At 40.6% G+C, this 12,367-nt stretch overlaps 1 protein-coding gene across 1 annotated transcript; it reads right to left on the minus strand.

Annotated features, from left to right (window-relative positions):
* Window positions 1-7,183: 7,183 nt before the first annotated feature.
* On the minus strand, window positions 7,184-12,071 carry LOC125550576 (calcineurin B-like protein 3). Its single transcript, XM_048713598.1, has 8 exons — window positions 11,608-12,071; window positions 11,397-11,479; window positions 11,214-11,273; window positions 10,403-10,511; window positions 9,417-9,469; window positions 8,781-8,861; window positions 8,167-8,279; window positions 7,184-7,597 (listed from the first exon to the last, which is right to left on the minus strand). The coding sequence occupies exons 1-8, from the start codon at window positions 11,726-11,728 to the stop codon at window positions 7,540-7,542; spliced, it is 678 nt and encodes a 225-aa protein (XP_048569555.1). The 5' UTR covers window positions 11,729-12,071; the 3' UTR covers window positions 7,184-7,539.
* Window positions 12,072-12,367: the final 296 nt, after the last annotated feature.

Here is a 12,367-nt window from a genome sequence, read left to right on the forward strand (position 1 = left end):
AGAGATCACATCATTAGGAGAATGATGTGATAGACAAGACCCAATCCTAAACATAGCACAAGATCGTATAGTTCGTTTGCTAGAGTTTTTCCAATGTCAAGTATCTTTTCCTTAGACCATGAGATCGTGTAACTCCCGGATACCGTAGGAATGCTTTGGGTGTACCAAACGTCACAACGTAACTGGGTGACTATAAAGGTATACTACGGGTATCTCCGAAAGTGTCTGTTGGGTTGACACGGATCAAGACTGGGATTTGTCACTCCGTATGACGGAGAGGTATCTCTGGGCCCACTCGGTAATGCATCATCATAATGAGCTCAAAGTGACCAAGTGTCTGGTCACGGGATCATGCATTACGGTACGAGTAAAGTGACTTGCCGGTAACGAGATTGAATGAGGTATTGGGATACCGACGATCAAATCTCAGGCAAGTAACGTACCGATTGACAAAGGGAATTGTATACGGGGTTGCTTGAATCCTCGACATCGTGGTTCATACGATGAGATCATCGAGGAGCATGTGGGAGCCAACATGGGTATCCAGATCCCGCTGTTGGTTATTGACCGGAGAGCCATCTCGGTCATGTCTACATGTCTCCCGAACCCGTAGGGTCTACACACTTAAGGTTCGGTGACGCTAGGGTTGTAGAGATATGAATATGCAGTAACCTGAAAGTTGTTCGGAGTCCCGGATGAGATCCCGGACGTCACGAGGAGTTCCGGAATGGTCCGGAGGTGAAGAAAATTATATAGGAAGTGCAGTTTCGGCCATCGAGAGAGTTTCTGGGGTCACCGGTATTGTACCGGGACCACCGGATGGGTCCCGGGGGTCCACCTGGTGGGACCACCCATCCCGGAGGGCCCCATGGGCTGAAGTGGGGAGGGGAACCAGCCCATAGTGGGCTGGTGCGCCCCCTTGGCCCACCCCCTACGCCTAGGGTTGGAAACCCTAGGGTGGGTGGGGGGGGCGCCCCACTTGCCTTGGGGGCCACTCCACCCTTGGCCGCCGCCCCCCCTAGGAGATCCCATCTCCTAGGGCCGGCACCCCCCCTTGGGGAGCCTATATAAAGGGGGAGAGGGAGGGGCAGCCGCACCCTTGACTCTTGGCGCCTCCCTCTCCCCTGCTACACCTCTCCCTCTGGCAGAAGAACGGCGAAGCCCTGCTGCGGTGACTGCTGTATCCACCACCACGCCGTCGTGCTGCTGGATCTTCGTCAACCTCTCCTTCCCCTTGCTGGATCAAGAAGGAGGAGACGTCACGCTGACCGTATGTGTGTTGAACACGGAGGTGCCGTCCGTTCGGCGCTAGGATCTCCGGTGATTTGGATCACGTCGAGTACGACTTCCTCATCCCCGTTCTTTGAACGCTTCCGCGCGAGATCTACAAAGGTATGTAGATGCAATCCGATCACTCGTTGCTAGATGAACTCATAGATGGATCTTGGTGAAACCGTAGGAAATTTTTTGTTTTCTGCAACGTTCCCCAACAGAAAGTAGAGAGGTTTATGGCAAAAACTGGATGCACTTTGTGTACAAAACAGACAATCTCTTTCGAAGTATTAGGGTTTCATACGGAAACTCGTCTGTTACAAAGGGATTTCATTTTTTTGAACTTATTTGAACTCCATACTTTTTCCATGTTCAAAATGCACCATTCAAAGCCACATCATCAATTTTCAACCCTTTCTAACTTCATTTGTTATTTTCATGCATTTACTGATTATTTTGAGCTATATGATCCTGAAATTGAAAAGCACTACAAATGAACTCTCAAAAGGTTGAAAGTTGGCATGGTATAATCATTTCACCCACATAGCATGTGAAAGAAAGTAGAGAGGCTTATGGCAAAAAATGGATGCACTTCGTGTACAAAACGGACAATCTCTTTCGAAGTATCATGGTTTCATACAGAAACTCGTCTGTTACAAAGGGAATTCATTTTTTTGGACTTATTTGAACTCCATACTTTTTCTGTGTTCAAAATGCACCATTCAAAGCCACATCATCAATTTTCAACCCTTTCTGACTTCATTTGTTATTTTTCATGCATTTACTGATTATTTTGAGCTATATGACCCTGAAATTAAAAAGCACTACAAATGAACTCTGAAAAGGTTCAAAGTTGGCATGGTATCATCATTTCATCCACATAGCGTGTGCAAGAAAGTAGAGAGGCTTACGATAAAAACTGGATGAACTTCGTGTACAAAACGGACAATCTCTTGCGAAGTATAATGGTTTCATACGAAAGCTCGTCTGTTACAAAGGGAATTCATTTTTTTGAACTTATTTGAACTCCATACTTTTTCTGTGTTCAAAATGCACCATTCAAAGCCACGTCATCAATTTTCAACCCTTTCTGACTTCGTTTGTTATTTTTCATGCATTTACTGATTATTTTGAGTTATAAGAACCTGAAATTGAAAAGCACTACAAATGAACTCTGAAAAGGTTGAAAGTTGGTATGGTATCATCATTTCACCCACATAGCATGTGCAAGAAAGTAGAGAGGTTTACGGCAAAAACTGGATGCACTTCGTGTATAAAATGGACCATTTAAAGTCACATCATCAATTTAGTATATGTAGCTCTCATGAATAGATAAGTGACCAAATTAATAGAAGTTCATCATCACATTAAAAACAAAGTACATACATAGTTCTCATTGAACAACATATAGCTCTCGAGAGCATCTAGTTAAACCATACATTGAAACTATGTAAAACCTTTCAATGCAACAACAAATGCGATCATAATCACAACCAAGGTAAAAATTGATCCAATGGCATAATGATACCAAGCCTCTGTATGAATGGCATATTTTCTAATCTTTATAATCTTCAACCGCATTGCATCCATCTTGATCTTGTGATCATCGACGACATCCGCAACATGCAACTCCAATATCATCTTCTCCTGCTCAATTTTTTTATTTTTTCCTTCAAGTAATTGTTTTCTTCTTCAACTAAATTTAACCTCTCGAAAATAGGGTCGGTTGGAATTTTCGGTTCAACTGCCTCGTACATAAATAAAATCTATATCAACTTGATGGGCATAATTGGCATAAACAATAAATGAACCAAATAGTTATAAAAGATAATATATATATATATATACCACATCCGAATCATAGCCAGGACGAGGGCCGACGGGGGCGGATGCCAAAACCATCGCACTATATAATAACAAGAAATAATGAAAATAAGAAAATTAGACAAGTATCTATCTAAAATAAGAAAAAAAATTCTTTCAGAAGAAGATAAGAGGTTCACCACGATGGTGCAGGCAACGAGATCAGCGCGGGCGATCGACGGCGGTGAGACGGGGACGGGACGTGACGGACCGCTAAACCTAGACAAATCTCGGGGAAAATGGAGCTTGGAGGTCGAGCTTCGAGAGGAGAAAGCTTAACTAGCGTGGCTTGGGAATTTCATCGAACACCTCGTGTGCATAGGAGGTGAGCTAGAGCACCCAAATGCCCTCTCCTCGCCGGCCAGAAAAAACAGAGCACTGTGGAGTGCTCTGCTGCGGCGACGGGGTATATATAGGCAACTCATTTGTCCCGGTTCGAGCCTGGAACCGGGACTAAAGCCCAGCCTTCTGTCCCGGTTCGAGCCAAGAACCAGGACCAATGTTTGTGGGCCAGGAGCGAGGCCTATTGGTCCCGGTTCATGCCTAGAACCGGGATAAATGGGTCCATACGAATAGGGACCAATGCCCACGAAGCCCCGGCCGACCCCCTGGGCTCATGAACCGGGACGAATGCATCCATTGGTCCCGGTTCATGGAAAAACCGGGACTAATGGGCTGGCCAGGCCCGAACGAAAGCCCATTTTTCTACTAGTGCATTCGTGGAAGTCGTGGCAAGAAAAACAAAATTGATGCTTAAAAAATGTTATTTTTGAAAGTATTTTGGAGTCCTGAGTTGTTTTTGTGCCATGACTTTCACGAATGTCATTTATACTGAAAATTTTCAAGCGCACAAAACATTTGTTAAAGTTTGCCACAAAAAATTTAGATTTTTTTTATCTTACTGTCATCCCAAGCTTATTTGAGCTAGGGAGCAGAAGAGGACTTCCGCTAATAAAACATAATTTATATGCCACACAAATTATATAGTGAACATTCTCTTTCGAATACTATTTCAATTATATATTTTTTGTGTAGCATACAAATCATATGTTGTTTGTATATATGTGGCCAAAGTTTAACCAAAACTAGAGGGGCCTAATTAACCCGAACGAAGGAAGTACTTATATGACAATGATCATTTGGTTAGTACATGCATGCACACGTGAGGCGCGAGCAGAATTGTTGATCATTTTAGCATCTTCGACTTGGAATCTTTGTTTGAGGACTCTTTCACTGTAAGTCCATCGGCCGATGTAGCAGTCGCGTCGATACACTGCTAAGGGCAATTCCAAAGTGCGTCACCTATTAGCCCATAAATACTTGGATAAAATGATTCGGATACTTTTAGTTATCCAATGTAGGTTACTAATTTTGTTTGGACTGGTCAAGAACAATGGCCAAGCTATGTGGTGGGCTGGGGGGTGGAAGTGCTCCCCTCCCTCAGCCTTCAAGAGATCCCTGGAGATTTTTATTTTGAAGGGTTTAGTTTATGGGGAAAATAGCTTTGCCCTCCCCCCAGCTGGTTTATGTCGGAATACCCTAACGGACGCTTGTTGCGTCAAAATGTTGCCATTTCGCATAGGGAGATCGAGCGATCGCTCGTCTTGGGCTGGCCCGTTTAGGCCCTGTTCGGTACGTAGGAAAAACAGAGTAAAACTGAAGCAATAGCCGTTCTGGAGGAATCGACGCCTTCCACCCTGTTCTGCATGTAGGAATCCCTCTTAACAAATTCTTCGGAAAGTTTCTCTAGCCTCCGTTTTTACAGGAAAATAAACATCCAGTTATCCCTCATGTTTTGGCGTAGGCCCGAGGCAGTGAAAGAAAGAAAGCTGCTCAAGCATGCATGTTGAGACCTGCGCTGGAATGATCTATGCACATTAGGACCCATGTATACAAGAACTGCAGCAAGTGTTGATTTTTTTATAACATTTATTAAAAATTCCTAGATGGGATGAGTTGCTTTCCTTAGATTTTTTCCTGTGTACCGAACGCCAAGTCTGGAAGGTTAACAACGTCCTCCCCTTTGATCCGAACAGGCCCTTAATGTTTCAGCGATCCTGAGGACGGAGCGTCGACCCGTTGGCTGGGCAGTTGAGGTTGCTGCCAGCCCACCTGAGTTCAAGTTCCGGCACGGACGCGCGATGTTCATGGAGTTTCTCCTATAAAGAAAAGCCAACAAGGGTTAGCCCTTGGGTTGGTCTCATTTTTTTATTACGTTTCAGCGATCTTGATTTCGGGAACTGTCTAGAGATTTTTGGACGGGTTTTTTCCGGTTTTGTGAACCATCTAGAAGGTTCCTGAACCGGTTTTTATTTTCTTCTTGTTACCTTCCCTTTTTTCTTTTTCCTGTTTCTGTTATCTACTTTTTTCTTTTTTCTGTTTATTTTTCTTTCCGTTTTTATTTTTTTATTTTCTTTCATATTCTTTTTCTTTTTCCAAGTTTTATTTTTGTTTTCTTTTTTTCTTTCCTTTTTATATTCCGCCGCAATTCTTAAAAAAATCGCATATTTAGAAAAATGTTAACCTTTCAAATATTGTTCATAATTTCAGAAAAAATTTGCGTTTACAAATTTTGTTCAGAAGTTTGAAAAAATGTTATTCTTTCAAAATTCATCACAAATTTAACAAAAATTATCGTGTTTTCCAATTTTGTTTGATAGTTTCAAAAAATGTTTCCATTTGAAAAACTGTTTGCAATTTTCAAAAATGTATCTGTTTCTAATTTTGTTTGGGAGTTTCAGAAAATGTTCCCAAAATTTTAAAAAATGTTTACTTTTTCTAATTTTGTTCAGGACTTTCCATTTTTTCCAATTTTTAAAAAATGTTCATATTTCTTTTTCGTTTTTTCTGTTATTTTCTGCTGTTCCTTTTTCGTTTTTTAAGAATATTTCACAGTTTTTAAAAATGTTCTTGATTCCATAAAAACTGTTAATGTCTTTCAAAAAATGGTTGAAAATATGAAAAATATTTCCATTTTCATTTTTTTCTGAGTTTTAAAAAATGTTCTTGTTTCAAAAATTGTTCATGGATTCCAAAAATATCCACGTTTCCAAATTTGTGTTCATAGTTTTAAAAAATGTTCCCTTTTAGCAAAAGATTGTTCACATATTCAAAAATGTTCGTGATTTTCAAATAAGTGTCCAGTTTATCAAAAATTTGTTCACATATTCAAAAAATGTTCAACCTTTTTATTTGTCTTCTCAAATTTGAAAAGTGTTTGCTTTTAAAAAATACTTTTTCAAAATAATGTTCGCGTTCGGAATTTGACAAAATGTTTTGATCTACATTACCTTTAGCTTCGTGCGCCATAGTAAACTAAGAAAGCTTATCTATCCGGGTGGCTAGAGTCGCGCGTACGCAACAGGATGTTTGGGGAAGTCCGAGCGGTCCGCCGCGTTTCTTTTGCTATTTTTCGATCTTTGTGCGCGCTCCGTCATCACCACGTTTACTAAAGCTAATCAAATTATTTCTTTAATGAGAAAGGGTGAATGCTCAGGAAACACGGACTTTGATTCTCCCAGAGAATTGCAGCAAATCTGTGCAATATTTTTCAGCTCCTAGTCTCTTAAACTCAGGGCCAACCTTTCTCAACATCTCCTCACGTGATGCTAACAATGATTTTTCTCAAGGAAAAACTACAACTAAATTTCAATAATGTAATTTTTTTAGAGTATGTATGCCATCGAACTCTGCTTTTTTGTTGGTAATGGTATCCAGCGAATGTCAGCTCAAGGGGGGGGGGGGGAGCGAACGCCATTTGATGAGAGTTTTAGTTATGAGAAAAGATCAAATGACCGCAATTTTAAAACAAAAAAATGCTCTCTCTGAAAAAACTGTCATTTTGCTCTGAAAAAACTATTATCCCCTCACAACTAAAAATGCCACCTAAAATGTTCGCAATGCCACCCTCCCTGGCAAACGTTCGCCCCAGTGTCCTTTCTATCGAAATAAATTATCCTATCTATTCTACCTGAAACCAGAGTACCCTTTTGTGTATGGTAAGCGTCCCTGAACATCAAGCAGAGCAATAAGAAAAACAAGATTCCCCTTAAAGAAAACAATAAATTGCGACAAACTTTATCAACAGAGGCATTTCTGCTGGCTCCGTTCAGTTCAATCCATAATATACAGTAGGAAAGTTCCCCATAAAGGGTCAAACCAGCTTTTTTTTTGTACAAAAACGAAAGAAACTTTGAACATTCTAATCTACTACCAGCCCACCTAAGCTAAAGAAAAAAACATTATGAACACAAATAAACCAGCAGAATAATCGAATACAGTATGATGTATGCTTTGGAACACTACGATGGCTTCCGCCAAACCGTCAGCCGGCCATTGGAAAAGCTTAACAAAGCAGTGAAACCGTCTTCTGATATTCCATCGAAGTGAAACACTCTCAGGACTTCATGTATCGTCGACCTGAGAATGGAACACAAAGCTTGGAAATGTGGTGGTGATGTCCCTGCAACGTTGACCTGATTAGTGAATATAGAGTAGGGCAATAACAACGTATGCAATAGTAATGTTATGATACAGACTGAACTGAAGCAATAAAATAATATTCACATGTCCGCCTCCAGTATATCCCCTTTGAAGCCGGAACTACTACATACTCCCTTAGTTGAACTTGAAACAGAAATACTACTTATAGTCACACATGCCTTGAGAAACAATACGACATAACCCTGATAGTTCACTGATGTAAATGAACTTCTAATATAGAAGAAAACAATGAGTTGGTTCAGCATACTCTCCAGCCTCCGATGTACAAAACTGCCATTTAACTAATCAGTGTTTCATATTCTGTCTGCTGGTTTTCACTTTATAGCTGAACAATATCATGCTTCTTTATTTCCTGACAGTGCTGCTGAAGGCTTGACTCTATGAGATAATGCATAAGTATTTTGGCAATATAATTCAAGGACAGTTGATACTATTATTCATTCTGAACCCCGCAGATTTCAATCAACTTGAGCATAATAAGCTGATGAAAAGTAAAGAGTTAACAACAAATACATTAGCATATCTTACTTGAGATATTGGAGTGTCATGTTCTTCAGTAATGAGGGATGTCTGAGAACTAGATTGCGCCATTCTTCTTTGTCAATTTTCCCATCATGTTTTGTGTCTGCCTCCTCGAAAGTCTTGTAACAAGAGGGAAATAATTTTGAGAAAATAATACGACCAATGCATAACATGTCAGTAAGTTAGTGCAATGTGCCAGGGTGGCATTTGTTCAACAATGCACTGATATAAAGCGGCCTTCTGCAAAATCACTGCAATAACAAGCTTTGGCACAATGGCATAACTCTAAAGTTCATTACCTACTCAACAGCATTAATGAAATAGGCACATAGACATTTGCAATCCTCCATTCGAGCATTTGATCAAATATATTTTTAACTGAGTTTATCAAATATTGTAAGTCAAATATATGGATATCAACCTTTCTAGTTTGATCTATCAAGGGGAAGACATGCTAACAAATGATGGCCTCACCTCACTTTAGCACAACATAAACAAAATCTTGTGTTCAGAACAGAAAAGGGAATTGGTGCTTAACATGATTGAACAGAAAGATTCTACATGGTACAAGTACAATGCATAGCCATAGTAGTATAGGAAATCAAGGAATTTAACCAGACCTTATCAATGATGCTCTCTATGACTTCATCTGAAAGATTCATTCCTGATTCAGCAAGTGTAGCAACAACCATTTGCTTAACCTAATAGCCAAACAAGAAAAATCATTAGAATATAATAAGGGAAAAGATAACAATTTTTTGCACAAAGGAGCCTATATGCCACAATTTTTTGACTTCAGAACGTATATTCTTGCTCATACACGAGCTAAAAGGAAGTAACATCAGTTCCACAATCATGCAAAAGATTGCCTCTGCTCTCTTTTTTTGGGGGAGTTCTAATTTATAAACCTACCTATAGCCAGGAGATATACAGATAAGGGCTACAAGGCTACACTTGGTACAATATCAAGTTGAATAGAGGTAAGGGAATGCAGACTTTGAATTGTCCTAACTAGGGTTCCAGAAAGTGGTGTAAGGTGGTAAATAGCCACCTATCACCACTTGTCAAACTTATCATAGTCAACAAGTACTTACAATGGAGTTGGATTCATTGATGATACTTGATCGTTAAGTGATTAAGGGAGATAACTGGACATAAAAAATATGGAATAATAGAAACAAATCATGAGATAAATGGTATCCTTGATCCTAATCAACATGTTAACTTCACGTATTACATTCTGATTAGCAAAATACCTCTTGTCTTTCAATGAAACCTTGTTGCTTCAGATCATAAAGCTGGAAAGAGACTGCAAGCATTATACTGTGTAAGATTTTTTTTTCCGCTTACAACGATCAGATATAAAAGACTAAAAGAGCTTAAGGGAATTAACCTATGCCAAAAAAGAAAAAATAATAAAGTTGGATCATTATATATATCACAGTGCACTATCAAACAAGCAGAAAGAGTTACAGCTTATTTATTTGTTTGTTTGTTGTTTAAGACAGAGTGACAGACCATTCTCAGACAGCACCAAAAGGCTCAAAAATGGAATAACAGAATGTGATTTGTGCAAGTATGAACCTACTAACTCAAGGATATCATGAATCTTCTGTTTTCTTACAGTTTAGGCCTAAATGCAATCCATTCACATCCAGACCAAATCAAATACATAAACACACGTCAGAGGATCATGCAAACAAGAGGGCTGACTTGATGTGTGCATATTATACAAGCTTGGTAAATATGATAGATTTGTTGGTACATTGACTATTATGTTACTTTATATTAATGATGTTGAATTTCTCAAGCCCTCTAGAGAGAAATGTGAATTAAGCACAATACATGTGCATGTTACTAGTCTCCCCCTTGTAATATTGTAGATAGAGGTTGCGTTATGTCATTTAGAAAAATAATAAATATATAGAAATCTGCAGACCGGATGTGGCTAGATAAGACAGTGATTAACAGATGTCATTCCTTTTATAATTAGTTTCTTCCTTCCTGTAAAATAAATCATATTTTGATTCTAGCATGTAATGTAATTTTGCAAGGTAAGAACTTGAAATAGCACCTGCGACATATCAACATATTCAGTTCTGTCAAATTATTATTATCCATTTTTATTACGTATTACCATACATGTAGTTGTGTCATTTTTATAGTATAAATTTTTCACTAATCTACTTCCATATTTAAAAGTTAATCTAACTATGCAAATGTCATGATTCTCTGAACTTACAGTCAATTTTCTCATCAGGAGCGGCACTTGGATGAAATACTGATAACGCACGGGCAAATTCTTCAAATCCTAGAATTCCGTTGTGTTTTGTGTCAAACAAATCAAAGACCTAGAAGAACAGGGAAAATGTTGAGGGAAATACACTATCATAATAAAAGAAATCATGTTATGTATCAAGTATCAACATCATTCCCACTTCACTGTTTCACCTATGCACACAAATTTACTAAAAGGATAAATAATACAGGTTTAAGTTATCATTGAAATGCCTGACTGAAGGGTGTATATAAGTGTAGCGAGATGCCAATGGCATGTGTTGCCACTGTGATCAGCTTTTGTGAAGGACTTTTTTCATGAGAAACTGTTCGGATGTGGAGTGCTATGCTCTTAGTATAAATGATCATAACGTTCAATTAAAGAGATAACTTTCCTTCCAGTGCTAGCTAGCAAAGCTGGTGCAATTCTATTGACAATTAAGTGTCCCCAGAAAGTGGTGAGTACATTTACTTCCAGGCTTTTTAAATCCTCTGTATCCTATTACATAGTACCATACACGTACTTGAATACCCATAAATCCTGCACGATTCTACAATTAGGCAGATGCCCTTCGCCATATATAGCTCATGATTCCTACAGAATGTTAAACAGTGCTTCTTTCTCTCCAAGGTCCAAATAATATGTCCAAAAGGAGAGTGAGAGTGACTCCACAGTAATGACATTAGAATTATACGAAAAAGAAGAGAAAACAACAGAGAGGCATTTTCACTGTACAAACAGCAAATTCGTGTTCACATGTGTAATGTGGACTTACACGATCCGCAAACAAACTCTCCTTCTTACTGGTCTTGAAAAGCGCCAACTGAAACTCCTCCTGCACCATGTCACCGCACAAGCATCACAATTCAGGTTATTCATCACTCATGATATATACACAAATACACCGAGATAGCAACATCAATTTTACTTTTGACGAAATGGGTGTTGATCCACTAACCTTGTTGATCAGCCCGTCGTCTATCACAGCACTGCTGATCTTCTTGAACAGCTCGTACAGCGCTTCGACCTCACTCACGCTGACTGCACGCAAATCACATTACACAGTCACAAGATAAACAGAGCACAATGAATCGCGGCTTGGGCTAGCAGCAGAACTATTCTTAGATTGACGTTATTAATAGCAAAGAGAGCTGGTGGCGCGGACATACACACGGTCTCCCTGGCGAGGACTTCGGGATCCTCCAGGCCCTTGGGCTGCTTGAGGTCGATGCCGCAGCACTTGAGGAGCAGGCCGCCCAGGTGCCTCACCCCCTCCAGGCACTGCAACATGGTGGCAGCACCACTGCGCGCCGCAACCGTCCGTCAGCGCCCGTCTCTCTCTCCAGGGTGGGCGCCGCGCAATCCGCGGGGGGCTGGCCGCAAATCGGGACCCCGCGGGCGGTGGACTGGATTTGGCCGAACGAGCCGAGCGGCCACGCGGGGGGCGGCGTGGCTGGAGGATCGCGGCAGGGTTTCCCGATGCGGCGCGGAGCAGAGGGGCGGCCGGAGGGGGTCGCCGCGGGGGTTCCTGTCGTTGGCGCCGCCGTCGCCGTCGATGCCGCAGTCGTCGGCTGGTGGTGCGATTGGTATGGGCTGGAACGGATTGGATCGAGGATTTCTTCTATTTATTTATTTTTTCCTTTTTGCGTGTGCGTGTTTCCGTTGTTGCGTTTGCGATTTTGAATTTCCCTTTTGGCGAGTCGTGACTAGCTAGGTCAGCGCAATCCCCTCCCTTGCTATTCGATCCAACGGAGGACGTGCGGCCACGTTGTGTTTACAGGTTCATGCACACTAGCAAGTTTCTCATTTTATTTTGCGATATACACCAGCAAGTTGTCGGTGCTACGACACAGAACCATGGGAAAATTTGGTTTACTCGATAGCCTCGTACGCCAGCTTGATTGGGGTCTGGCGGTTGACACAGATAAG

This window comes from Triticum urartu, chromosome 4, assembly GCF_003073215.2.
Source record: "Triticum urartu cultivar G1812 chromosome 4, Tu2.1, whole genome shotgun sequence".
NCBI lineage: Eukaryota > Viridiplantae > Streptophyta > Magnoliopsida > Poales > Poaceae > Triticum > Triticum urartu.

Bases quoted from the DNA above. Each gene is read 5' to 3' on its own strand.
- LOC125550576 (XM_048713598.1), bottom strand. From the start codon at position 11,728: ATGTTGCAGTGCCTGGAGGGGGTGAGGCACCTGGGCGGCCTGCTCCTC. The intron at 10,512-11,213 runs GTAAGTCCACAT...CTGTTCTTCTAG, and splicing joins AGAGTTTGTTTGCGGATCGT to GTCTTTGATTTGTTTGACAC. The intron at 8,280-8,780 runs GTCTGGTTAAAT...TCTTGTTACAAG, and splicing joins TAGAGAGCATCATTGATAAG to ACTTTCGAGGAGGCAGACAC.